The sequence below is a fragment of the Contarinia nasturtii genome, unplaced genomic scaffold, assembly GCF_009176525.2.
Source record: "Contarinia nasturtii isolate CC-2019 unplaced genomic scaffold, AAFC_CNas_1.1 Cnas_scaffold_1500, whole genome shotgun sequence".
In the NCBI taxonomy this organism is placed as follows: domain Eukaryota; kingdom Metazoa; phylum Arthropoda; class Insecta; order Diptera; family Cecidomyiidae; genus Contarinia; species Contarinia nasturtii.
This window is the reverse complement of record NW_022198836.1, coordinates 135,655-160,115: the sequence shown is the minus strand read 5'-3', so window position 1 is coordinate 160,115 and position 24,461 is coordinate 135,655. Positions and strand designations below refer to the sequence as shown.

At 31.5% G+C, this 24,461-nt stretch overlaps 6 protein-coding genes across 9 annotated transcripts; 2 read left to right on the top strand and 4 right to left on the bottom strand.

Annotated features, from left to right (window-relative positions):
- The first annotated feature begins 904 nt into the window (after positions 1 to 904).
- Positions 905 to 6,642, top strand: LOC116346411 (peroxisome biogenesis factor 1). Its single transcript, XM_031776449.1, has 15 exons — positions 905 to 1,075; positions 1,144 to 1,273; positions 1,531 to 1,634; positions 1,707 to 1,821; positions 1,885 to 1,911; positions 2,293 to 3,256; positions 4,069 to 4,444; positions 4,554 to 4,859; positions 4,944 to 5,103; positions 5,165 to 5,422; positions 5,481 to 5,631; positions 5,716 to 5,927; positions 6,000 to 6,199; positions 6,271 to 6,374; positions 6,433 to 6,642. The coding sequence occupies exons 1-15, from the start codon at positions 983 to 985 to the stop codon at positions 6,506 to 6,508; spliced, it is 3,276 nt and encodes a 1,091-aa protein (XP_031632309.1). The 5' UTR covers positions 905 to 982; the 3' UTR covers positions 6,509 to 6,642.
- On the bottom strand, positions 6,479 to 8,033 carry LOC116346424 (immunoglobulin-binding protein 1). Its single transcript, XM_031776463.1, has 5 exons — positions 7,866 to 8,033; positions 7,729 to 7,777; positions 7,508 to 7,667; positions 6,970 to 7,422; positions 6,479 to 6,891 (listed from the first exon to the last, which is right to left on the bottom strand). The coding sequence occupies exons 1-5, from the start codon at positions 7,998 to 8,000 to the stop codon at positions 6,615 to 6,617; spliced, it is 1,074 nt and encodes a 357-aa protein (XP_031632323.1). The 5' UTR covers positions 8,001 to 8,033; the 3' UTR covers positions 6,479 to 6,614.
- Positions 8,034 to 8,163: 130 nt separating this feature from the next.
- On the bottom strand, positions 8,164 to 11,630 carry LOC116346412 (ribonucleoside-diphosphate reductase large subunit-like). The gene is made up of 11 exons (XM_031776450.1): positions 11,494 to 11,630; positions 11,164 to 11,430; positions 10,711 to 11,068; positions 10,556 to 10,641; positions 10,359 to 10,486; positions 9,748 to 10,296; positions 9,566 to 9,656; positions 9,147 to 9,464; positions 8,654 to 9,034; positions 8,540 to 8,565; positions 8,164 to 8,444 (listed from the first exon to the last, which is right to left on the bottom strand). The coding sequence occupies exons 1-11, from the start codon at positions 11,528 to 11,530 to the stop codon at positions 8,265 to 8,267; spliced, it is 2,421 nt and encodes an 806-aa protein (XP_031632310.1). The 5' UTR covers positions 11,531 to 11,630; the 3' UTR covers positions 8,164 to 8,264.
- Positions 11,631 to 11,801: 171 nt separating this feature from the next.
- On the bottom strand, positions 11,802 to 15,188 carry LOC116346458 (WD repeat-containing and planar cell polarity effector protein fritz). The gene is made up of 9 exons (XM_031776528.1): positions 15,013 to 15,188; positions 14,720 to 14,934; positions 14,116 to 14,636; positions 12,971 to 13,979; positions 12,400 to 12,903; positions 12,230 to 12,332; positions 12,093 to 12,144; positions 11,917 to 11,992; positions 11,802 to 11,833 (listed from the first exon to the last, which is right to left on the bottom strand). The coding sequence occupies exons 1-9, from the start codon at positions 15,093 to 15,095 to the stop codon at positions 11,802 to 11,804; spliced, it is 2,595 nt and encodes an 864-aa protein (XP_031632388.1). The 5' UTR covers positions 15,096 to 15,188.
- Positions 15,189 to 15,224: 36 nt separating this feature from the next.
- On the top strand, positions 15,225 to 19,048 carry LOC116346416 (non-specific lipid-transfer protein). Of its 2 annotated transcripts, XM_031776455.1 has the most exons (13): positions 15,225 to 15,243; positions 15,560 to 15,674; positions 15,988 to 16,117; positions 16,187 to 16,380; positions 16,470 to 16,591; positions 17,193 to 17,359; positions 17,426 to 17,640; positions 17,706 to 17,894; positions 17,957 to 18,050; positions 18,114 to 18,221; positions 18,334 to 18,579; positions 18,651 to 18,688; positions 18,791 to 19,048. In XM_031776455.1, exons 2-13 carry the CDS (start codon positions 15,627 to 15,629, stop codon positions 18,884 to 18,886), a joined length of 1,647 nt encoding a protein of 548 aa, XP_031632315.1. In that variant the 5' UTR covers positions 15,225 to 15,243; positions 15,560 to 15,626; the 3' UTR covers positions 18,887 to 19,048. The 2 variants fall into 2 exon arrangements, with proteins under 2 accessions (XP_031632315.1, XP_031632314.1); XM_031776454.1 differs by lacking the exon at positions 15,225 to 15,243 and having other exon boundaries at positions 15,477 to 15,674.
- On the bottom strand, positions 19,043 to 23,896 carry LOC116346410 (transport and Golgi organization protein 1). Of its 3 annotated transcripts, none has more exons than XM_031776447.1 (7): positions 23,687 to 23,895; positions 20,699 to 23,588; positions 20,535 to 20,636; positions 20,245 to 20,462; positions 19,966 to 20,172; positions 19,669 to 19,887; positions 19,043 to 19,157 (listed from the first exon to the last, which is right to left on the bottom strand). In XM_031776447.1, the coding sequence occupies exons 1-7, from the start codon at positions 23,796 to 23,798 to the stop codon at positions 19,102 to 19,104; spliced, it is 3,804 nt and encodes a 1,267-aa protein (XP_031632307.1). In that variant the 5' UTR covers positions 23,799 to 23,895; the 3' UTR covers positions 19,043 to 19,101. The 3 variants fall into 3 exon arrangements, with proteins under 3 accessions (XP_031632307.1, XP_031632308.1, XP_031632306.1); XM_031776448.1 differs by lacking the exon at positions 19,043 to 19,157 and adding an exon at positions 19,279 to 19,340; XM_031776446.1 differs by lacking the exon at positions 19,043 to 19,157 and adding an exon at positions 19,404 to 19,480 and having other exon boundaries at positions 23,687 to 23,896.
- Between the last annotated feature and the right edge of the window lie 565 nt (positions 23,897 to 24,461).

Here is a 24,461-nt window from a genome sequence, read left to right as displayed (position 1 = left end):
TCTTCTGTATCTGATGTCATGGTTTTACTTATAATTTTTCTAAAAAACGAAGGACAATCATTTTTAATTGCATGATCTTTGAAGTAACATGATCCAAAATTTTGACACTATAATATTTGCTCGTAAGGGAATTCGGAGCACGCATAAAATTCACTGTATGTTATTTTGGAAGATAACGGTATTCAATTATTTTTTTCGATAAAAAAAAGACAAGATTTTTACCGAAATGTAAAATTGAATGCTTCAAAGTATTGATGAAAATAATTTTCACTGATTCAAAACGACTAATTACCAAAATCACTGCAATGAACTTTGAAACATCAATTGTTTTGTTATCATAAATCTTAATAAAAAAAAAATACATGTGCGACTCTTACAACTCTTTAGAAAACACTGATCTAACAATTTAATGTCAACATTGTGCATTAAAATGCTGTCAGTTTCAACGTCAAAAACAAAAAAAAAAATTACGGTTCTAAATAAAATGTTGTTTGTCAATTCCAAAAGCTCGTAATATATTTGAAATGCTTTATTATTTTGAAATTTGGATTTCAATTAATTTCAAAATATTTAATTAAAAATCGAATTTATAATCTTAACTGGAGAGTGAAATCAAAAGATTTTTGACATTGACGTTTAACGTTGATTTTGATTTTTTTTACGGTATTTTTATACAATTATTTTGTCTAATTACAATAAATGATTTAAAAAAAATGCATAGTCCTTTTTTTAATCCAGTGAGATTTAAAAAGTTTTAGGGTTACATTAAAGACATATTGTGTATTCAAAATTGAATTGAAATATGAAGCGACATCTGCTCAAAAGAAACTGTCATAACATGCTGGAATATTTTTTTCAACATTTAGGTTCTCAAAAGTCAAAACATTTCAGTATGTGAATGACATTTAATGTAAAAGACTGAGTATTTCATTAGTGGAATTTTATTGAGATACATTTTTCAAAGTGAAAAGAATTGTGCGAAATGATGCGTCGTAATTTAATTGTGGCCTTTAAACCAATAAAAAATAACTCAGTGATTTTATCTGAATTAAACCATCGAATTATGATGCTGAATGTAAGTTCGGATAAATAAACTATCAATATTTTATGCATAACGGTCCGATTCTTATTGGTTTTTTATAGGACAATAGAAATAGTTGTTTAAATCTGGTTAATAATAACATTGATTATTATTGCTCTTGGATGCCATACGGAAACCATTCAATACGAGACACAGAAATTGGTATCAATTCTGCTGTAGCAGAAGCAATAGGTATAGTCTTTTTTTTCTTAATTAAACTCGTCTGATCTAAAAATATCTCTGACTGAATGAACACATTCGTCGTTCCGATGGGAACCTTCTTGTGTGGGTCGAATACTTTCTGAATGAAATATTTCACTAAAAATACTACGTGTGTTGCAAACAATTTGTTTATGTACGTTGAATGTCATAATTTGACACTGAAAAAATGTACATTGTACACATTGATGTCAAAACAAACAATCATACACAGTTATTGTCATTCACAGGTCTATCGGAAGGATCAATTGTCAGTTGCAAAGTTGTTGAAGAACTTCCAATATTAGACATGGTGTATGTAACCACCAATAATCAAAAGGACTGGGAAATGCTTGTATGTGTTCAATTTTCATATCAAAAAAATAAATAAATAAGAAAACATATTATTATTTAATCCAAATCCAAGGAAGCATCAAGTTATCGTATTCAAAATACGTTATTAGATCAAACGCGTATAGTTAACGAGGGTAAAAAGCTCATAGTCTGGATCAACAATGCCATTTCCATTTGCTTGAAAATAGGTAAAAATTAAAACTTTTTAAATCAAATAGACTTATTTCATATGTTTACGTGTTATTTGGCAGAAAAACTTCATCCAGAAACAAAATACGGTAAAAATTATTTTTATTACTTCATATGTTTAAAAAACCAGTTCTAGAATGAAAATCATTTAACTTATCTTATGAAAATAAAAAATATCTATAGGAAAAAAATAAGACTCTTAGAACATTTTCATTCTACAACGAGTGTAATACATTTGTGTCATTTTAATTTAACTTCTTTTCCATTGAATATTGATTATTATTTGAGTGCTCGAAAATGAATGTGAGAATTCTCCTGATATTGTATTGAAATGTTAGATCACCGTTCTATTAATAGACATTTTTTATATGAAGGTGCTACATTTCAATAAAATCTCGCGAAAAGTTTCATATTTCTAGTAAATTGTACTTAAGTATTCTCACTAAATTATTATTGTACTTTTCCTTCAGGTAAAATTGAAAGAAACACTGAAATTGTTGTAGAACCCTTCAAAGAACCAACACCAAAAGTAAACGGAAAAAATCAAAAGCAATTGGAAAATAATGAAACTATTGCGATAAGTAACAAACAATCAAATCAGAATCAAAGCTCATTGTATGAGCGATTATACAAGAAGGATGCAGCGAAAGATCGCAAAACTTCTCCGATACCACAAACGATGATTGGAAATGTTATTGACAGCAGAACATTGGACAATGTATCTAAGAAGTCAACTGATGATGAGGATTCATCTTCAGAATCAGAACCTTCGGTGTATAATGAAAATTTGCAAAATATCTCAAATGATTCAGAAACAATGGCTCAACCAAAAAATGAATCATTTTCTAAGAAACCAAAAATTAAATTTGATGTCCAAACTCGTTTGTTTGACGCAATGCTATGTGAACTGCGGAAGAGTCTAGATCGAAAAATGTACAAATTCAGAGCAATCCCAAAAAAATGGAATGACTCACAAATGTGTGATGTATTTTTAACAAAATATAACACTCCTGACGAATTTGATCCGAGAAAAATTTATGTAATGAGCTGTGAGTCCATGAATGAGAATGAAGAACGTGCCATGAAAGAATATTACGTAAACATAAAAATGGTTTCCGAAACAGCAGAAACATCAAAAAATATTCATCGTTCCATTGAGATTAATGATGTACTATTAGCGCAAATGAAAATACCAAAATTCACAAGAATTACTTTAAGTACAAAGAAAACTGTTTTGAATTTCATCGAAAAGATCGAATTGATTTTAACAAGTAATTCTGAAACTTACAACAAACAAGAAGTTTTGGACGATTTCAAAAAGTTATTGATCAAATGTTCTCGTTCATCACCATTACTCATAAATCAAGAACAAATATTTAAATTATGCGAAGAGAGTGTTTTTGTGATTGTAAAAATTTATCCGGAAACTTTCAGGTATACATACAAACTACCCATTACACTGTGCTCGGGCAGGTCAATGCGAGACCAATGACATAGTGTGTGTAATCCATTGGTCCCCTGATTACGACGGTATCTTTGGTTTCTCTAGATCAGCTTTTGTCCCATACATTGTTTTCAAAAAACGATTCTCTTCGGAAATCGAAAATCGTCGCTGTTATTCGACTGCTATGCATTATTGAGATTTCAAATTAACTGTTTTTAGTGTATTTTATGATTTGGCAGCGAAAAGAAGCCATATTCATTGATTTATACCAGTCATTCAAAATATGGCGAGTTGAAAACATGTCATTTTTCAACCTTCAAATAATTTCAGATCACTGTAAAAACACTTCCATCGGATTGCTCGTTGAAAAGTAAGCCCAAATGTCTTATTTTTACATTATTTTGTATTGCGAGTCAATGAAATAGACCTACAAACAGTTTTGGATTCCCCGTGCCAAAAAAAACCCCACTATACATTTTCAATGATAAATAATTAAAAAAACACCGATTTTCGATTTTCGAAGAGAATCGTTTTTTGAAAAAAAAGTATGGGACAAAAGCTGATCTAGAGAAACCAAACATACCGTCGTAATCAGGAGACCAAGATGGATTACACACACTATGTCATTGGTCTCGCACCGACTTTGTTTGAAATTTTCGAACACAGTGTTATTTATCAATTTTTTATTGGAGCAACTCCCGATACCATTTAAATTAAAAATGTTTGAAATATTGATATTTTGACATTAAACCATATTCATTATAATAAATTAATAATATAACGAAAAAATATTCAACCCTAGGTATTGTTTGTGCGATGCTGAGATATTGCGTGAAAATAAACTGTTCATTTCCGAACAAAGAAAGGATATTACGCATATACTAACTTTGGCCGACGACATTTCATGTCAGAAGTATATGGATCGATCCGAAGAAATAAAATTCTTCGTAAATTTAAATGAAAATGAAAACATTATTGAAAATTGTGTAGAAAATATTATTAAAATGAATTGTTTAAACGCAGAAAATCGCTTGCGAAAATCAAAAAATTATCTAATTATAGGATCGCAAACATCTGGCAAATCCACGATTTGTGCGAAAATTATAGAAAAATTAGAACGTCCACCATATAATCTCTACGTTGAAATATTTAATTGTGCCCAAAACAAAGCACGTAAAGTAGGTGTTTACGATTTATATGTATTTTAATAACATATTTTGACACATATTCAAAATTTTACCAATATATTTCCAACTTACATGTATATCCATTATATTTCTATTATAGGCAGAATCTATACAAAAAGATCTACGAATTATTTTAACAAGGTGTGTTGAGCGATCTCCGTCTGTGTTGCTCTTGGACAATTTGGATTCTTTAGTGAAATCTGTTACATCTGATCATTCACAAAATTCAGATTATTACAATCAAGTGTCAGATATTGTCAAATATATGATAGCAACATACACAGAAAACTGCTCGATTTTTGTTATTGCAACCGTTACAAATATAAATAACTTAAATCAGCGCTTGTATACGTCTCGCGGAAATCATTTATTTGGAAAAATGTACAAAATACCCGAGCTAACGAAGGTACTGAAAACTACTAATTTGATTTGATTAATTTCCAATTCAGTAAGAATTTTTGTTTGTTTTTTTTTTTTTTTGGATTTCTAGGAAAATCGAAAAACAATCATTCAAGAATTGTGTAAAAACAGTAATTTAAAATGTCAAAATAATTTGAATTTCGACAAGTTGGCCAATTTATCAGAAGGATATACAATTGGATATTTTTTACAATTTCTTGATCGTGCAACCTTTTATGCATTTCGCAACGGTATTCATTTATAACATTAATTTCAATTATAATATATTTAATTCAATAATGACATTTTCAGATAATTTAAACCCCATACTCACGAATGATGTATTTCTTGAATCTCTGAAAACTACAAATACATACTGTTTGCAAGGCATTGAGAACAATATTAGCGAATCTTTTGAAGATACAAATACGACTGATAATCAATTTCCTGGTCTCGAAGATGTTTTGAGTGTTTTTGAAGAAGTTCTCGTTTGGCCCTCAAAATATCCAAACGTTTTTGGAAAATCTCCATTACGGAATCAAGCAGGAGTTTTATTGTATGGAGAACCAGGTGAGTTGTGTTTTTCATGATTGTTCAAACAGGTTCCAATTTGTGTTTTGTTCCGAAGGCACGGGGAAAACATTTATCGTCTCACAAATAGCACGCCATTGGAATTTGCGAATGATTTCTGTGAAAGGACCCGAGCTACTAGCTAAATTCATTGGACAAAGCGAAGAGAATGTTCGGAACCTATTCGACAAAGCACGAAATGCAAAACCGTAAAATTACATCCATGAAATTTAAATTTTATGATCTCCCTTAATGTGTGATTTTTTTTTTTTTTTTTTTTTTTTCGAAAGCAGATGTGTACTATTTTTTGATGAATTTGATAGTATCGCGCCAAGAAGAGGCCATGATTCGACTGGGGTGACCGATCGAGTAGTAAATCAGCTTCTTACGGAACTGGATGGTGTTGAAGAGCTAAGAGGTGTGATTGTAGTGGCGGCCACTTCTCGACCAGACTTGCTAGATCCTGCGCTATTGAGATCGGGTCGAATTGACAGATTGGTCCAATGTATTCAACAGTTCCTCGATTATTTTCATCATTAGATTATTTTAAATTATCTCTCTCTCTTTTCTCTCCCAGGTAAACTACCGCAATGTACAGCACGGCTGGACATATTTAAATTCATTGCTCAATCGTCATCATTGAAGCTAGCATCTGATGTAAACTTCGAGCATTTTTGTGATGGAAAAACAGAAAACTATACTGGTGCTGACATTAAGAGCATTTTAGTATCGGCGAATATGATAGCGGTGAAGGAATTTATAGATAAATATTCCGATGTAAGTTCACTATAATTGGGAACCAAATTTTCTTTAATATTATTTTTTTTTTTTACTTTTTTTCGTTCAAGAATATATCCGAAGACATTTATATCAATCAGAAACATTTGATTGAAGCATTCAAAAATACAAAACCAACGTTAAACAATGCAGAAAAAAAGAAATATAATTCAATGTGAGAAATACTGAGAAATGTGTGTACTTTTGATCATTTAATTTTTTTTAATTTTCAGATATGCTAGATTTTTGAATCAAGAAGACATGAGTCGGGCAATAATATCCGGACAACAAAGGGCAACATTAGCTTAAAACCTTTATTCAATTGTGTTTTTTTTTTATTTTCAAATAAGTTGAAAAAAGTAGTATTTAATTGTTTGTTGTATTCACTTTTCAAACTAGAAGTTTCGAATAAAATTTAACTTCTATTGTATCTGTTTCCCTCACCACGGCGATGTTCGTCCTTGTATTCGTCTTTAGCACGTAAGCGTGCAATTTCATATTCATCATCTTCTTCTAATTTTTTTTCACGTTCAATATCTTCTGGTTCTTCGAAATCATTGCTTTGTTCCTGCATATAACGACTTTGTAGACTATTGGAATTATTTGACGCTTTGCTTGGATCTGGGAAAATTCCTTCGCGTACACGTTCATCATAAAATTCACTGACCGTCATTGTAGGTAATGATGGATACCTATAGGAAAAGGGTGAATCACAAAAGAAAAGTATGTATTGACCATAATATTTATATAATGAAATTAAGTATACTCACCCCATACCGTATACAGCTTTTTGAGCTAAATCTCTTGTGATTATGATGGGTTTGAGTGGTCTGACCGAAGAAGTCTTATGCATATGCTGAACATCTTTGTCCATTTGCTGGCGATTTTGTTGGAAACTCAACATTTGCTTTTCCTGAACAAGGCTCGCTAATTCTTCTTGTGCATCGTGAGTGCTCATTTTCAGCAAATTAATATAAAAATCACGTTTGATATCATCATCAACTTGTTGGCTCTTCATCACAATTTTTAATTGTTTTATTTTATCTTCCAATTCCTTCCTTTGGCGATATTTTTCGAGTTTTTGATTACGTTGTAATACTTGCTGAGTTAATACTTGCTGAGTTGTAATACTTGATGAGCTGTTAGTTTCACCACTACTTCCACCACCAATTGGTTTGACATCATCATAAATACCATATTCAGAGCATCGTTTCAAAAAGTCTCTAAACATTGTGTTTAAATTATAAACAAAAAAAAAACAAATATCAACAACATTGTTGTTTTATTCCCCCATTCAATTTTACTTACTTGAAATATACTTCAGCCACTTCAACAATATCTGAGCGTGAACCACCACAAATTTTTTGAGTCAAAATTCCCAGGAAAAATGGCAATAATAAGTACTTCAAGTCGCTTGTTGGTAGCTCGGTATACAACTCATTTGTGCTAAATAGACCGCAAACACTAACTAAAGTAGTCAATAATTTTCATTATTTTCTGTATTTTTTAAAAGATATAAAATCAGTCACCTAAACGTGTGCTGTCTTCAAAGAGCTTGATGCATTTCTTGACATTCTCCTAAAAATGTTATTATTTTGAGGTTAGTTTTAAACTTTTCACAGTGAGAAAATATGATGAAAAAAAATTATGGAAAGAGACTATTTACCTGAAACTCCTGGCTATTGGTGGGAATATTACATATTTCAAAACTCTGCAAATAATTTCCACTCAAAAAGTTATACAAGTCGAATGCTTCATCAAATATTTCTGATAATTTTCGGTCCATTGTAGTTTCGCTCATTGTTTACCTAGAACAGAATGTTTTGCATTGATGCTTTTTATAGACATTGAATAATACCAATCAAACGCCCAAGGTTGTAAATGTCAAAAAAATCCCAAATTATGGGATATTTTTTGATACTAATGGGAATTAAAATTTAAAAAAAATGTCTTTAATCGATTCGTTGTTTTTATCTTAATTCTTTATCTGTTTTTATTGTTACATTGAGAATTAAAAAATGGAATAAAAGAGAAAATGAAGGAGAAAATAATGAGATTAAATACTTCAGGCACCACACATCATACAATCATCTTTATTGTTTAGTGAACAGACAAGACCAGCCATCTGTAATTCAAGTTCTTCGGCAGTTTGAGATCTATCATTAGATTGGTCGTTAGTTTTATTGAGGGCACGGGAAGCGGCCAATCGTTTCTTATCCACTGTAAATTGAATGGGATTCGCAGCCTAAAAAAATATTATTATTTTAAATTTTGTTAGTAATAAACTTTTTAACGTGGCATAATATGAAGAAAACAATTATGGAAAGAAAAAATATTTACCGGACGAGTACGCAAATAGTACATTCCTTGAACAAACAATGAAAAATATAAATGTTCATTAGAAATTATTTATTAACGCCTTAAGATGGATAGCAAAACAATTGAAAAGCATACCAGTTTTGAGGCCAAGTTTCCATGCATAGAAATGAATTGAAGACATTTTTGCGTATGTTGGTTGTGCAACGTGAATGTTAAACGATTGGCTTTGATCGATGAAAGCACCACGATCTGCAGCCATATTCATTGTCGCTTTCACAGATATTTCCCACACGGTTTTGTATAAATCGCGAATCTTTTGTGGAATACGTGTTATATTTTGAATCGATCCATAATCGGCGATAATTTCGTTCTTCATGTCATCGTCCCACATTCCAATTTCGGTCAAATCTTTAATCAAATGAGGATTAACCACCTGGAATTCACCAGACAACACACGACGATTGTAAATGTTCGATGTGTACGGCTCGAATGATTCATTGTTGCCAAGAATTTGGGCTGTATAAACGAAGAAAAAATATGCATGTTTTGTTATAAAATAAAGCGAAATTTGTCGTTGGGTCTAAGACAATTCCTTCAAGTATCCGCTGTATCGAATGCGGTAATTTACCTGTACTAGCAGTTGGCATTGGGGCCAAAAGAAGTGAATTACGAACACCGTGTGCTGCTATCTTCCCTTTCAATACGCTCCAATCCCATAAATCGGTCGGTGTCTTGTCCCACATGTCGTACTGAAGAATACCTTTGCTAACTGGCGAACCGTGGTATGTTTCATATGGTCCATATTTCTCGGCAATTTCACAACTGGCTTCGAGTGCACCATAATATAACGTTTCAAATATTTGCTGGTTCAATTTTGCTGCTTCTTCGCTTTCGTATGGCATTCGCATTAAAATAAATGCATCAGCTAATCCTTGAATGCCAATACCTGAAATGACCGGGAAAAAAATCCAAATTATATTGATTTATTTTGTGTATATTAGATTTGAACATTTTTGAATATATTAGAATATATAGGAGATCAAATACCAATTGGACGATGACGTTTGTTCGACTTTTCAGCTTCAGGTAGCGGATAATAATTGATATCAATGATTTTATTCAGATTTCTGGTGACTACCTATTATTAATTAATTAATAATCAGAAAAATATCATATGAGTATAATAAATTTCGGAAATGTCAATAAAGACAAAAAAAGTTAGTCATTACCTTTACAATTTCTTTTAGCTTAACAAAATCATAAGTCTTGTCTGTCTTGACAAACATATTAACGGCAATCGAAGCCAAATTACAAACAGCAATTTCGTCTGGGTCGGTGTATTCGATAATTTCGGTGCATAAATTACTAGAACGAATAGTCCCGAGATTTTGTTGATTACTTTTCCGATTTGCTGAATCTTTGTATAGCATATACGGAGTCCCGGTTTCAACTTGACTTTGAACTATCTGGAACCATAAATCACGTGCTTTAACTTGACGTTCATATTTGCCTTCATTTTCATATTTGACATAGAGCGACTCAAATTCTTGTCCCCAATGTTTGTACAAATCCGGTGATTTGTGTGGACAAATTAGACTCCACATTCCATCACTTTCAACGCGTTGCATAAATAAATCTGGAATCCATAAAGCTAAGAATAAATCTCGACAGCGTTCATCTTCGTGACCGGTATTTTTGCGAAGATTTAAAAATTCAAATATATCTGCATGCCATGGCTCTAAATAAATAGAAAATGCACCAGGTCTTTTATTTCCACCCTAAGAGAAAAAGTTTAAGAATAATTATCATCACATAATCAAACAAAGACATTCTTCTTTACCTGATCAACGTAACGAGCAGTTGCATTATAAATGCGTAGCATCGGAATTATTCCATTGGAATAGCCATTTGTTCCAGCAATATGAGTTCCTTTTGCGCGTATATTATGAATTGAAAGACCGATTCCACCTATACGAATAAATTTTTTTTTTTTTATTTATAACTAAAAAATAAAAACCTTAAAGAAGGTAATATAACCTGCATATTTTGAAATTTTAGCACAGCGTGTTACTGTTTCATATATTCCATGTATTGAATCGTCAGTCATTGCTAGTAAAAAACATCTATGTGAAAAAAAAAATGAATCAGTCACTCACTTTTGTCACACAAATTATTTAAATGTAATATATTACGAGCTTAGTTGTGGACGTCTTGTTCCTGCAGCGAAAAGTGTTGGTGATGCATGCGTGAAATACTTTGCGGATAGTAAATTATAGGTTTCAATAGCACTATCGATGTCTTCACCATGAATTCCGACTGATGTTCTCATGAGCATGTGTTGTGGACGTTCAACAACTTTTCCATTTATACGTAAAAGATAAGACCTCTCCAAAGTCTTGAAACCAAAGTAATTGTAGTTGAAATCGCGGTCAAATATGATAGCAGAATTAAGCCGATCAGCATTATTCATAACAATATTATAGGTGTAATCGCTAATCATAGGTGTACGTCGACCATCTCTCTCTACATTGTAGAGGTCATTAATAACATCTGTATAAAGAATATTTAAAATTATTTTCATTTTTTAATATGTTTCCAAGATTATTATTTTACGTATTTATTTGAGAATGATTGCTTTGTCATACCCGAGAATAATTTCTTGGTCTCTTTGTGTAAGTTGGATACGCTGATTCGAGCTGCGAGCACGGCATAATCGGCATGTTCGGTTGTCATTGAAGCAGCAATTTCTGAAGCAAGTTCATCAAGTTCCTGAGTAGATACACCGGTGTAAAGACCATTTTTTACTTGGATTGTGATTGAAACTGGATCGACAAAATCCATGTTAAGGCCATAACACAACTTTTGTATACGAGAAGTTATTTTATCGAAATGAACTTCTTCTTTGCGTCCATCTAAATAGTTTTTCATGTAAACTTATTAGTAGAAGAATTCTCTGGAGAATACCCTGAACTTACCTCGTTTATGAACAAACATTCTCGAAGATTTACCCATTTTATTCTAATTTATAACTTTATAATGTCGAATATAATTCAGATTTTTTTTTTTTAAACAAAATTTAACTTGAAAGGTGCGAAAGTTGCGTCGTGCTTATCATATGAATGGAATTGGCGCGAAAATGTGACAGATATTTTACCGTGTGTGGTGACATTTTGAACTAAATTCTTAGTATTTTATTTTCAAAATTACTTTATTAATTACATGTCATTTATATTTAAAAAAAAAAAAAAAAACATAATAAAAATAATTATTATTAAATTATAAATTAAACCCATGTAAGCGATGCATCGTTTTGAACTGTAAATCGTAAAATGTCAGAAAGTATGTGATGTCGTTTTGAACTGTAAATCGTAAAATGTCAATAAAAATGTTTTATTTACGGTTTAACGATGGAGAGTCGTTTAACGCCTTTGAACGATGAACATCTTTTTTCATCGTTTTTTCTTTTCGCATATCCTGTTAATAGAAAATATGAAATTCCCTTCAATATTCATCATAAATTTAAATATGAACTAGACTATGCATGTATTATATGTTAAGTATTTGTAATACTTACTGGCACCACAGCCACAGTAACTGTATTGGAAAATTTAACTTTGTTTTTTTCCCTGAAGACAAATAAAGAAAAAAGAATGTTGATTATTGTCAATGAGATTGTTGTGTGGGATCTAAAAAATAAAATTAAAAATTTACATGTTTCTTTCGCCATGCTCTTTTCTTATGTGAGAAGCCTGTTGTTGTGATAAAATTGATGAGAGGCCAGTCGATGTTATATGTGACAGTGCTGGTATTTTACCTGCAAATCATGTAAATCAAAGTTGAATAAATAAATTTCGATAATGGAAAAATAATTACGATAATACCGGAAACTAAAGGATGATGAATGATAGGCTTGGAACCATGTTGTTCAACACTTGTTGGAATTCCAACTGTTTGATCTGGTATATTCCATTGTGGTTTGGGAACAACGTCAACAACGGTATTGAAAACAGCATGAGGTTGCTGTGGTATCGATTGTGACATTTTACTACTTTTTTGTATTCTTTGATACTTCAATAGTTCAGCAATTCCATCATTTAAACTTACTTCGCCTTTACTTCGTATAAATGAATAATTTGGCATTTTTGCATTTTTATTATTCAAATTTACAGGTAGATTTGATGCAGGTTTTGTTGATAAATTCGACACTTTTAATTCAGGCTTTGGAATGAAAAATCCATCTCCTATTGGTGACATTATATTTTTGATTGCAGCAGTGCTTTTCGATTTTTTTTTCGATTCAGTCCATGATTTTTCTGTTTCAAATTCATCATCTGCTGATGAATTCGTGTCGCATAAAGAACACGAATCTCGAGAACATGTTGAATCTATGGATTTAAGAAAAACCAAAGCTATATAATTTAAAAAAAAACTTTAAGATGTTTGAAAGCTTACGTGAACTCTGCCTGCTACTATCAGAACGAGAAATTATTGTTTCCGCTTTGCAAAATGCATCGTGTGCCAACTCAAAATTACTATCTTCCTTTGCACAGTTTGATAAGTCCATAAAAATATCTTCATCATCAATATCAATTGCCAAATTGAATGCCTTTTCATACGACTTGTTCCGGAGGAGATATTGGAAAAATTTTCTTGTTATATCGCGTACTTGATCTCTAAACTCAATTTGAGTCTCATCACTTAGAGGTTTCACGGGAATAAGAAAGCTACCAAGTGCTTTTGTTAATTGTGCTTCTCTTTCTAATTGAAAGGGCTGTCTGAATATGTAATTTGCAATTTTCTGTAAACTAATCATTAAAATGTCCCCGTAACGGTCCCAATTTAAACAAAGTAGAACATTAATTGCTTTTTCAACATTATTCAATTTTAAATATTGTTGTATTAATACATCAGCTGTGAGTCCCGATGTATGGAAATCTCCCTTGTGTCCATTTCCGCCGTATATTCGTAATATAACAATTGGACCATTTTCAAAAAGCAATAAGGCGTACGAATCGGTTTGTGTGTAACGTTCATTGTATTGAGTTAGATCTGGTTTCTTACTACAATTTATTTTCAAAAGCGGTGTCTGAATTGTGAAGTAATTCGCCAAATCAAGCACACTAACCGATGATATTTCTTCATTCAATATTTGATTTCGTATGCATGATAACGATATATCAAAACATTGAATTTGACACTTTTCATTTGAAATCCACAGGCATGCCGAATCTGCATGCCATGTCACGAGTGTTGGTATGAATGCCGCTTTTATTAGGTGAGTGATTCCACGCCATTCATCGAAGATTACGACAGATGCATCAATACAACCCAACATCAGTTTTTCATTATCAGGACTGAAGGAGAAACAACAAACTTGAGCTTGTAATGGAATACATGTTGTGGATAGTCGTTGAATTTTAGATTTGTTTATTTCATATACACATATTTCAATTGTAACTTCCTAAAGACGGAACACACAAGAATGAAAATAACGGAAAAATAATTTAAAGAATGATAAGCAAAAATAAAAGAAAAAAATTCAAACTTCAAAAGAAATACAATAAATGATTTTAAGAAAAAAAAAACAATTTTAATACCTTTCTTGTCATCTTTTGTTCAATGGACCGTAACTGGTTTTGATTGACTTTTGAAAACTGCACGCTGATTGGATCATTTTCGGTCCAATGAAAACATAAAAGATCCAACTTATTCCGGCTAAGCTTGTATATATGAATATTAGCGCGATCTTGATCACGAACTGTAGGCCTCCATGGATAAACTTCATTCTGTGATGATTTTGTCCAAACAGACAATAAATCATAGCTGCTGTTGCAAGCCAAATGCCGAGCAATTTTTTTGGTGTGAGTTCCACTGATGATAACATTGAAGATTTTTGGATCCATGCGACTGATTTTTTCAGGTACATTCTTTTTCATATTTGGCTTTTGTAAATATACGAATGTTAGCTGATTTATATCGTATGAAATTAGTATATGTAGTCTTGTCATGACAACATTTGTTACAGACTCTGAAATCAGTTTTCCCAAAAAGAATTTGTCGAATGAAATACGGTTGATTTCGCCCGTAAAAATGTTTATACAAACATGCACTAAAATACCTGAGATGAGAATCACAAAAGAAAAGAATAGAATTAATTAATAATAGAAAGACAATTTTTAAAAATAAAAAACACTAAAATACCATTTGAAAGCAGCATTGTAATCATTGCATTATCGATCCATGTACAATGCACAATTCGATTGGTTTTCAAGATTTCTTCCAGTTTTTTAATTGAATTCTTTAATGATTTAATTTTTCTTCCGTGCAATATATAATCTTGATCTCGAAGATGTGCATAGTCTTGTTTTCCTTCGACATATGGATTTATCATAGACACAGATTTCTTTTCAGTGTACCTAACCAATTATTAAATTAAATTAAATTAAATTAAACATATTAAACATTTATAATATATGTATGATTTCCTCACTCACTTAAATGCACCTAAATCTGTGTCTTTAATATTTATGTCATCTCGACCAGATAAAAATTTCACATCACATAACAATGTCAACATTATTTATGGATCCGCCGCCGCCGCCGCCGCCTTATGGAATATGAATATTGAATTAACTAAAAATAATAAATACTCAGAATATTTATCAATGAAAAGTATAAATCATCATTACAAATATTTGACAGCTATCAACAGGTGCCATAAAATTGTAATGTGCTAAAACTTTATAGTTTACAATTACAAAATCATTCTTAATTAGCCCAAATAAATGTGAAATTTGATTATTTTTGTCTAGATTTTATTTTGGCTTCAAATTATTCATTGGTTACAAATTATTAATAATGTATTTTTTTCAAGTAGCAGAAAATTGAAAATGTTCGTTCGCATTTTTTTTTTCCAATAGGGATCATGAAACGTCATATTTTCAATAAGAATCTATCTGGAATACTTTAGTCAATCTACCGTGTTTCGATTGTGTAGTCTTATTTTGTTGTGTAGTTTATTTTTTTGTTTTTCCATTTTAGAAGAATTAAAGAGATTTCGTTTTTCTTCGACTGCAATTTTTTCAATTGAGAGAAACAAACCGCAAATATGAAAACAGTTCCAAAAGTGTACGTGATTGGTGTTGGCATGACGAAAGTACGTAGGAAAATTTGATTTAAAAAACTGAACGTCAACTTTGACCCAAAAAAGAAACACTTTGTGATTTCACAAAAGATTTCATGCAATATTGTACAAAATAAGTTAGTTAATGACCCTTTGAACCTATTTTTCTGTGCCGTACTCATTTTCTTTTAATTTATACGAAATAATTGCAAAATGAATAATTCTTTAAATATACATATATTGTTTATTCAATCTTTTTGAATTTATTATCTCAATAAAAATGCTGAGTTCGTATTTATCATTTTATGGAAAATTGATGAGATTGCTTGTAAATTTTTAATTTCAGTTTGAGAAACCGGGTCGAAGAAACGATTTCGATTATCCTCAAATGGTTAAAGAAGCAGTGACAAATGCTCTTACTGATGCAAGTGTTTCTTATACTGATATTAAGCAGGCTGTTGTTGGCTATGTCTATGGTTTGTAATTGAAATGAATAAATCGAAAGATTGAACATTGAACTGAATTTCACTTGTTCTAAATATTAGGCGAATCAACAAGCGGACAACGTGCATTATATGAAATAGGAATGACAGGCATTCCAATATACAATTGTAACAGTAATTGTTCAACAGGTGCGAATGCATTGATTTTGGCCAAACAACTCATCGAAACTGGTCAAAATGATTGTGTTCTAGCGGTTGGTTTTGAAAAAATGGAACGTGGTTCATTAGGAGCAAAAGTAATAATTTTTTTTGACGAATGCGGATATGCCAGTCTGATCTTATTATTTTTTTCTTGGATGAAATTAATATTTGGTTACGTTTCTAGTACACTGATCGTACGCTTCCAATGGATAAACACATTGAAATAATGTCAAATAATTTTGATATAACCGATTCCCCTATAACGGCTCAATTATTTGGAAATGCGGGCATCGAACATATGAGAAAGTACGTACCTTACTTAAAAATTACTATTCCATTACTCTACAATTCCTGAATCAATCCTGATCCATTCCTTCGATTCTTTTTCTATTCACTTCCATTATCATCATTCATATTAATTCTAATATTTACAATGAGATTTTCAAATGATGGTGATTATGGTAATGGAAACATAGTGTATGTGAGATGGATAGAGAGTGTGTGTGTCTCTCTCTAGGGGTAGACACCTATTAGGTCCTGTCAAGTGTACAAGTTATATGCGATTTACTAAAAAAAAAGGAAAAATTAGCAATATTAGAGCCCGTGTCTCCCCACCTAGGTGTTTCTGTCTGAATAAATGAGTGAATGAGAGATTATTGAAAACCATTGTTTTTTTTTTAAATTTCCTTTAACTCCTAGTATAGGGCCTTCAGATAAGAATTCTTATCTTTCTGGGGTTTCTCTTGATCAGTTAATTCAGATAGATTGGTGATCAGTCGATTGTATCCTACATTTTTTTTTATGATTTTGCCATATTTTATAAGGCGTTGGATTTCTATTTTACGTATCCATTACTTATTGATTAATTTCCATTTTTTCCATTCTTTTTTTTTCTGGTCATCCGTAGGTATGGAACGAAAGCTGAACATTTTGCAAAAATTGCCGTAAAAAATCATAAACATAGCGTTAACAACCCCTATGCACAATTTCAAGAAGAGTTTACTCTGGAACAAATTCAAAACTCGCCTCAAGTGCATGATTTTTTAACACGTCTGCAATGTTCGCCAACGTCTGGTAAGAATATTCATGTTCTTAAAAATTATTATTCGTAATTTATAATAAATTATTATCTGTATTAAGATGGTTCTGCTGCTGCGGTTCTAGCATCTGAAGATTTTATTCGTCGCAACCGCTTAGAATCGAAAGCAGTCGAAATTGTCGGTATGGAAATGACCACTGATCCATCTTCAACGTTCAAAAATAATAATGTAATCAGTATTATTGGATTTGATATGACAAAAATGTGTGCTGATCGACTTTTTGCAAAAACTCAATGTAAACCACATGAAGTTGATGTAATTATTTAAAATTAATAAATAAATAAATTATTTTTTTTATTAATTTATTTTTATTTTTAAAGGTAATTGAGCTTCATGACTGTTTTTCGACAAATGAATTGATTACCTATGAGGCATTGGGTTTATGCGAAGTGGGTAAAGGTGGAACATTAGTAGATAGTGGTGACAACACATACGGTGGTAAGTATGTGATTAATCCAAGCGGTGGTTTGATTAGCAAAGGACATCCATTGGGGGCCACGGGCATTGCGGTAAAAAAACTTTTGTTATATAATATTATATATCCATCAATAAAGCGATTTTTTTTTTAAAGCAATGTGCAGAACTAACCTGGCAAATAAGAGGTGAAGCTGGCAAGCGGCAAGTGGATGGCGCCAAATTGGCATTGCAACACAATATTGGCCTGGGTAATATTGAAAATGATCTTTTTTGAATCTTGTTTTAAAACTAATTGTTTATTTTGTTCTAAGGTGGAGCTGTTGTGACTGCCTTATATCGGTTGGGTTTCCCCGATGTTAAACAAAACAAAACATCAAACACAATTCCTCAAAAGAATTCGAACCAACTTAGTCCGGATGGTAAACATTTTTTTTCCTTTCTAATTTTCTACTTATATAAATTATTCTCCTAGTTTTTTTAATTATTTTTACAAAATAATCTTAAATAATTGTATTTTAATGGTCACTTTAGGTAAAGGATTTTTGGTGACTCCATATTTACGTGTTTTAGAAATAGCTATGCAAGAAGATAAAGACAATTTGATTGAAAAAGTGCGGGGAATTTATGGATTTCGTGTAACACATGGACCAAATGGTGCTAATGGTTATTGGATAATAAATGCGAAAACTGGAAAAGGTTCAGTTACATATAATGGAAAAGAAAAACCAGATGTAACATTTGTTATGAAAGATGCTGATGTAGTAGAATTGATATCCGGTATACTATATGATATAAAAACTAAAAAAAATACACAAAAAATCAAATATCTCTATTTCTGGTCATTTCAGGTAAACTACAACCACAGAAAGCATTTTTCCAAGGAAAAGTAAAAGTCATAATTTTTTTTTGGGTTTTCGAATGTTTTTTTTTTATTTTCATATGAATTCTTATTGATTATTTCCATTCTTTTCAATGTGATTTATCCTAGGTAAAAGTTCAAGGAAATATGGGACTTGCTATGAAACTGATTGATTTACAGAAAACAGCTCAAAAGCGAATTGAGGAGCTTAAAGCAAAATTATAAATAGATCTTAAGTATTTTTTTCTGCTGGGTAAATTTTAAATTTATTCGCAAAGTGGTATGGTTTTTTTCTTCGTTAGATTTTTTATTTTCATTTCAACTTTATGAAACTGATGTTCACAATTGGTTTTGGTGATATTTTAAATAAAAATGCATAAATTCTTTTCAAACTTGGTTTTATTTCAAAAATTAAGTTATTATATCAACATATTCACATATTACACCTCGTTTCCATATCGACCATTTGAATCCACGCTTCGGGAATTTGCGGTACCTGAATTTGAAAATAAAAAATAATCATAAATCGATTTATTGATGGATGTATAATAATATAATATATCTAAAAAACACATAAAATATTTCAAATAATACACGTATATAAGGTGCAAACTTACAATAATATTTTTACATTAATGAATAGTTTCCATCATGCATGTTATTCCATTGAATTCCAAAACTGTTTTAATTGTTCGAATTTTTTTGATATTTCTTGATATTTTGAAATTTTGGTGGAAACGGTGCAAGCAAACATAATTTAAAAAATGTACAGTTTTTCTAACAAATGTATGGCCTTTATTTCAATTGTAACATAAATTTCTATAAATGAACAAAAATCGACTGATACATTGCCTAATTTTCCGCTTACAATTGAAATAGTTCTTATGAACAAAGTTTTTCCGGGTATTGTTTTAATAAATACTCAATAAAGAAGAAAACTTTGCTCATTTTTTTAAATTAAAATGTTTGTCGATCCCATTCACTATCAGAACCACTAAAGGAAGTACCTTTGCGAGCAAACGATGATTTCTTTTTTGTTGGTACATCAGGTGAATAATTCTGTTCACGGTAAAAATCGGTGTAAGACCTTGGCGTAGGTGATCGTGGTGGACTAAAATCTGTTTCTGTTTCGTAAATATCAGTAGGATAATTATTTTCATATCTTTTTTGTTGCATAAAGTTCTCTGTATATCGATGATCAGGAGGCGGCGGCGACATTAACCGTCCTAATAATATACACATTTTCAAACAATATTAGACCATAAATATGTAGTTAAAGAGAGATTTAAATAGATAAAACATACCAATTGGTGCAGGCCTCATGTCGTTTGGAAGAGGTAAGGGTGGCGGTGGCATAAATGAAGCTCCCAATGTTGTGATTCCAGAGTTTGCAAACAATGGTGTCGGAATCAAAGGGGGTGGTGGTAAATTCAAAGATAACACGGGCGAATTGGGCGATTCCATATGAATGGGCGATGGTGCAGATATGAATCCATCGTTTGGTTGATTTACTATAATATAATTTGATATGAAATCATTTAGATATGAATTTACATCAATTAAATTTTTAAGATTGGACATACAATTGGAATAGTTATTTTCTGCAGATGTGTTATTGAACATAAGACTTGTAAGTTTTTTCCTCAAAATGCTTGCTTCAGCTCTTGCTTCGTCAAGTCGACGTTCAGCTTGTTTTGCTGCCAACCATGAATCATGTGCTCTTACTTCAGCAGCATTTATTTGAGCCTTGTGTGCAGCTGATTGAGCTTCGACTTCCGCTCGCAACTGATCATTTTGTGATCTATGTGATAAGAACGTTTATTGTATTTTTTTTTTTTTTACATTGCAAATTGAAAAAAAGCTTAAAATTTACCTCAATTTCTGCATGTCATCTTGCAAACTGCGAATGCGTTCAACTGTACTTGTGGATTCTCCCTGTTGTTTCATAAACAATGCTTCTTTTACGCTAAGTTCCCTGATCAAAGGAAAATACTATATAATTTTTTACATTCAACGTGTGAAATTTTTATAACTTACTTTTGAAGTTGTGATTCTTTCTCTTTGAAATAGCTCGATAAAACTTCTAAACGAGTTTGCGCTTCTAATTTGTCCTTTTCATTTTGATTAAATTTCATTTTTTGACGTGCGATATCTTCGCTAATTTCCTTAATCTGTTCCTGCAACCGATCTTTACATTCCATTTCCGAATCTATTTTGTCTCTTAGGTATTCATTCTGTTTTTTCAACGCTATATATTTTGCATTCACATCAGTTACTTCAATAATTGTTTTTATATCATCATTTCCATTGAAATGTTTAAGTTTCTTTATGCTTTCTTCTAAAGCTTCAACTCGTGCTTCAGACGAATTCCACTTTAAAAATATTTCGTCATATTCCTTTCTTAATGCACTATGTTCCTCGTTGATCGCAGATATAGTATTCGCTTTAGTTTCCAGACTTTTCTCAAGTTGAACTTCAAGCGATCGAATAGATTCGGTCAATGTGTTTTCAATTGTTTCTTTATCTGTTTTGAGTTTTTCATTTTGAATTAGCAATTCTTGTATTTCACCACCAAATTTTTTATTAGAATCTGACAAAAGCACTTGCAGCTCACTATTTTCACGACTTTTTTCGGCTAGTAAATTGTTTATGTATATTGTGGTTGCCTCCTGCTCATTCAACTGTTGCTGTAATTCCTCAACGCTATTGATGATTGAATCACTGCCACTTTGGTTGCTGAGAAGCTCCGAGATCATTTTATTTAATTCAAGTCCAGCCTCGGCTGCTATTCCTAATTCTTTTTCTGCTATTCCTAATTCTTTTTCCAATGAAGTTATTTGATCTTGCAATTCAGTCTTCTCCATTTCGAACTGTTTGATCATATCGTCTGCTCCAAATGATTTGTCTGCAATACTACTCAATTTCTTATTGGTTTCAATCAATTCGGCTTTTGTAAGAAGTTCTTCTTTTTGTGAACGTATTAGTTTTCTCTCAACATCATTCAATTTTTTTATCAATGTATTTTCTATACGGCGATTTACAAAGCAGTAGTGTCCAAAAAGAAAGATGAGTATAGCAAAAGCTGTTAAAAGTAAAAGAACCACCAAATCAGCTCTGGCAATAACTTCAATTAAGAATTTATTCAAAAATGTGTCGGTGGTTATAGAGTCCGTAATCTTTGATAAATTATCGAAAAAGTATGCTGAATAAATCTTTGGGACATTTTTGGGGCAGGAATTATGACCTTGAAAATTTTCGCAATAACCATCCTCATCAATATGTTGATCCGCATTGATTTTCTTTACATTTTTTTCCTCATTTGAAATAAAATTGAAAAAAAAATCCAATATACTCTCATACAAATTGGTTTCCTCACTTTTCGCAGCTACAATTGGTGTTTCTGGTTGATAATTTTGTGAAAAAATATCTTCAGTTCTTATATGTTCATGTTCCACTGACTGACTTGAATCTGAATAAATTGAACCACTTTCATAAAGTGGCTCTTGAGAAATGGGCTCTTCTTCATAATGAATTGCTTGTTTTTCTCCAACAATACTTTTCGTTGTTGTGTAAGTTGATATTGTGTTTTCGGCATTATTTGGAACTAAATTAAGTGGTTGATCATCGATTTCTTGATTGATTTCTCCAATATCGAATGTTTTTTGTTCACTGTATTCTTTATTTTCATCGTTTTCTATTTGAGTTTGTGGTGGATGCGGCTTATTACTGGTAAACAATTCTTGTGTTTTATCATCTAAAACATGGTTTTGTATTGTATTATCTTCAGATTCACTGATTTTGTTTGACGATACAGTTTCATCTGATAAAAGAATAGGTTGAATACTATGTATAAGATTATTTACATCTCCTTCCACGTTTATAGTGGTATTATTATTTACAACAATTTCTTCGTTGACTTGATTATTGTCGGAGTGTTTGAAAGTGAGATTGTCATCAAGTTTTGATTCAAAGTATTTGTTCTCTTGAATTTGTTCCTCTGAGTTCAATTGAAGCTCATAATTTTTTGGCGTTTCTATAATTGATGATTTTTTTTCGACAATAATTTTATCATCATTTTCAGTACTAACATTTGAATTACCATCGGATTCCCATACAAAGTCTCCGATATTTTCAAGGTCTTGATTAATGCTTAGTTGAGATTCAGCAATTTCATTTTCTTCAACTTCTCTGTCTTCATTTAGTTTTTTCTCACTCATTTCATTCATAGCACTTTTATGTTCTTCATAGTCGTCTTCGCCTTCTTGTTGTTGCATTCCAACTACCTCCAAGCGAATATTTTCGTCTGTATTTATCTGTATTCCTGTTTTATACATGTCACGTTTTATTACAAGTGGTTCATCAACAGGTTTTAAATTGGAATCTTCTTGTTCTTCTACACGATTCGAATGATCGTTACTTTCATCTGGCTCTTGTTTATATTTTTCGTTGTCTTCATCTATATGATCACGCATTTGCTCAAATTCATCAATTTCTGTATTCAATTCTTTCGCAATGCTTGTTTCATCAGATTCGACATTGTTCTGATCTTCGTCTTGTTCTGTGGTGGTGGTGGTGTTGGTGTTGGTGGTGTTGGTGGTGTTTGTGGTGTTTGTGGTGGTGGTTGTTCTAAGTAAATCTTCTTCTCTCATTGTAACATTTTCGACAATTTCATGAAGAGAGTTTAACTCGTTACTGCTACTACTACCCCTAACTTCAACTAGGTTTTCTGCTTTTACAAGAATTTTTTGTTCCATAATCATGTTGCGAGGAGCGTATCCACGGCGTCCTTGTACTTCAATTTCCCAAAGATCAGCATTTTCACCGCTTGATTTTGCCATTACCCTACATTGAGTATTTCCTCTGAATGAAACATGGCTTGGATGACTACCATGAAAATTTATTACCGTTCTCGCAGTCGAAATAATATCTGAAAAATAAATTGAATACGCATAGCATAGCTTTTGCATCAATTTTTGTTTTTGGAAAATAAACTTTTATTGGGGTTAAGGTTGAAGAAAAACTTACTTTGACACTTTTCATCTGCACATAAACGAATCGTGGGCACTCTGCCATAACTTACTGCAGCAAACAATATAATTATGTAAAAAACTTCAAAAATTTTAATTTTTCCCATCATTTTTTACTTTATTTATTGAATTAAATAAGTTTCATTTTTCTCATGAGTAATTGTTTGGCCACATCACTCATCAGTCGAACTATTTTTCTTGTTTAGTTGGCATTTTGACAGTTTTATGTCAACGGCGAACTGTCAGCGTAATGTAAAACTACGTCTGTGGAGGAAAAGTGCATCAATATAGGGGGGAATATGTTCTATAAAAACGAATTTCACAAGAACATCGCGAAATGCATGTTTTACTATAACACTTCAAAGATTATTTTGCAATGCGATATTAATAATATTATAATATTCGTTCAGTTTTTCAATTCTCTCTTTTGTGAACAGACTTTTCATATTATCTCCTATTTTATTTAGATGAAAAATAAAATATCCAAAGTAAAATGAATTTTTTTTATTAATAAGTTGACGAAAACTGGTTGAATTTATTAGTATCATAAGTTTTTAGGATATCAGTTATAATAATGGACGTGTACTAAATCAAATAAAAAACCTCCATCGAGGTGAAGAACGAGTGACGAAACCAAAATGTGAAACACAAAATTTCTGATATCAATTCTGTGACGAAAATAGTTGGTAGATATTTTTACTGTGTACTGTGAATATAAACTTAATATACATTTGTATATTCAAAACGTTTTCGAGAAAATGTCCGTTATGTGT

What these genes read in the sequence shown, in the direction of transcription:
- LOC116346411 (XM_031776449.1), top strand. Translation starts at nt 983, where the DNA reads ATGATGCGTCGTAATTTAATTGTGGCCTTTAAACCAATAAAAAATAAC. An exon ending in AAATACCCGAGCTAACGAAG is followed by an intron (nt 4,860 to 4,943) that starts GTACTGAAAACT and finishes TTGGATTTCTAG; the next exon opens with GAAAATCGAAAAACAATCAT. An exon ending in AAAAAGAAATATAATTCAAT is followed by an intron (nt 6,375 to 6,432) that starts GTGAGAAATACT and finishes TTTAATTTTCAG; the next exon opens with ATATGCTAGATTTTTGAATC.
- LOC116346424 (XM_031776463.1), bottom strand. Translation starts at nt 8,000, where the DNA reads ATGAGCGAAACTACAATGGACCGAAAATTATCAGAAATATTTGATGAA. An exon ending in GTGGCTGAAGTATATTTCAA is followed by an intron (nt 7,423 to 7,507) that starts GTAAGTAAAATT and finishes CACAATGTTTAG; the next exon opens with AGACTTTTTGAAACGATGCT. An exon ending in AAAGCTGTATACGGTATGGG is followed by an intron (nt 6,892 to 6,969) that starts GTGAGTATACTT and finishes CTTTTCCTATAG; the next exon opens with GTATCCATCATTACCTACAA.
- LOC116346412 (XM_031776450.1), bottom strand. Translation starts at nt 11,530, where the DNA reads ATGGGTAAATCTTCGAGAATGTTTGTTCATAAACGAG. An exon ending in TAAAATTTCAAAATATGCAG is followed by an intron (nt 10,487 to 10,555) that starts GTTATATTACCT and finishes TTATTCGTATAG; the next exon opens with GTGGAATCGGTCTTTCAATT. An exon ending in AATGCCAACTGCTAGTACAG is followed by an intron (nt 9,035 to 9,146) that starts GTAAATTACCGC and finishes TCGTTTATACAG; the next exon opens with CCCAAATTCTTGGCAACAAT.
- LOC116346458 (XM_031776528.1), bottom strand. Translation starts at nt 15,095, where the DNA reads ATGTTGACATTGTTATGTGATGTGAAATTTTTATCTGGTCGAGATGAC. An exon ending in TAGTAGCAGGCAGAGTTCAC is followed by an intron (nt 12,904 to 12,970) that starts GTAAGCTTTCAA and finishes TTAAATCCATAG; the next exon opens with ATTCAACATGTTCTCGAGAT. An exon ending in CGACTCTCCATCGTTAAACC is followed by an intron (nt 11,834 to 11,916) that starts GTAAATAAAACA and finishes TACGATTTACAG; the next exon opens with TTCAAAACGATGCATCGCTT.
- LOC116346416 (XM_031776455.1), top strand. Translation starts at nt 15,627, where the DNA reads ATGAAAACAGTTCCAAAAGTGTACGTGATTGGTGTTGGCATGACGAAA. An exon ending in GCAACACAATATTGGCCTGG is followed by an intron (nt 18,051 to 18,113) that starts GTAATATTGAAA and finishes TTTTGTTCTAAG; the next exon opens with GTGGAGCTGTTGTGACTGCC. An exon ending in TGTAGTAGAATTGATATCCG is followed by an intron (nt 18,580 to 18,650) that starts GTATACTATATG and finishes TGGTCATTTCAG; the next exon opens with GTAAACTACAACCACAGAAA.
- LOC116346410 (XM_031776446.1), bottom strand. Translation starts at nt 23,798, where the DNA reads ATGATGGGAAAAATTAAAATTTTTGAAGTTTTTTACATAATTATATTG. An exon ending in TGCAGATGAAAAGTGTCAAA is followed by an intron (nt 23,589 to 23,686) that starts GTAAGTTTTTCT and finishes TTTATTTTTCAG; the next exon opens with ATATTATTTCGACTGCGAGA. An exon ending in CATGAGGCCTGCACCAATTG is followed by an intron (nt 19,888 to 19,965) that starts GTATGTTTTATC and finishes GTATATTATTAG; the next exon opens with GACGGTTAATGTCGCCGCCG.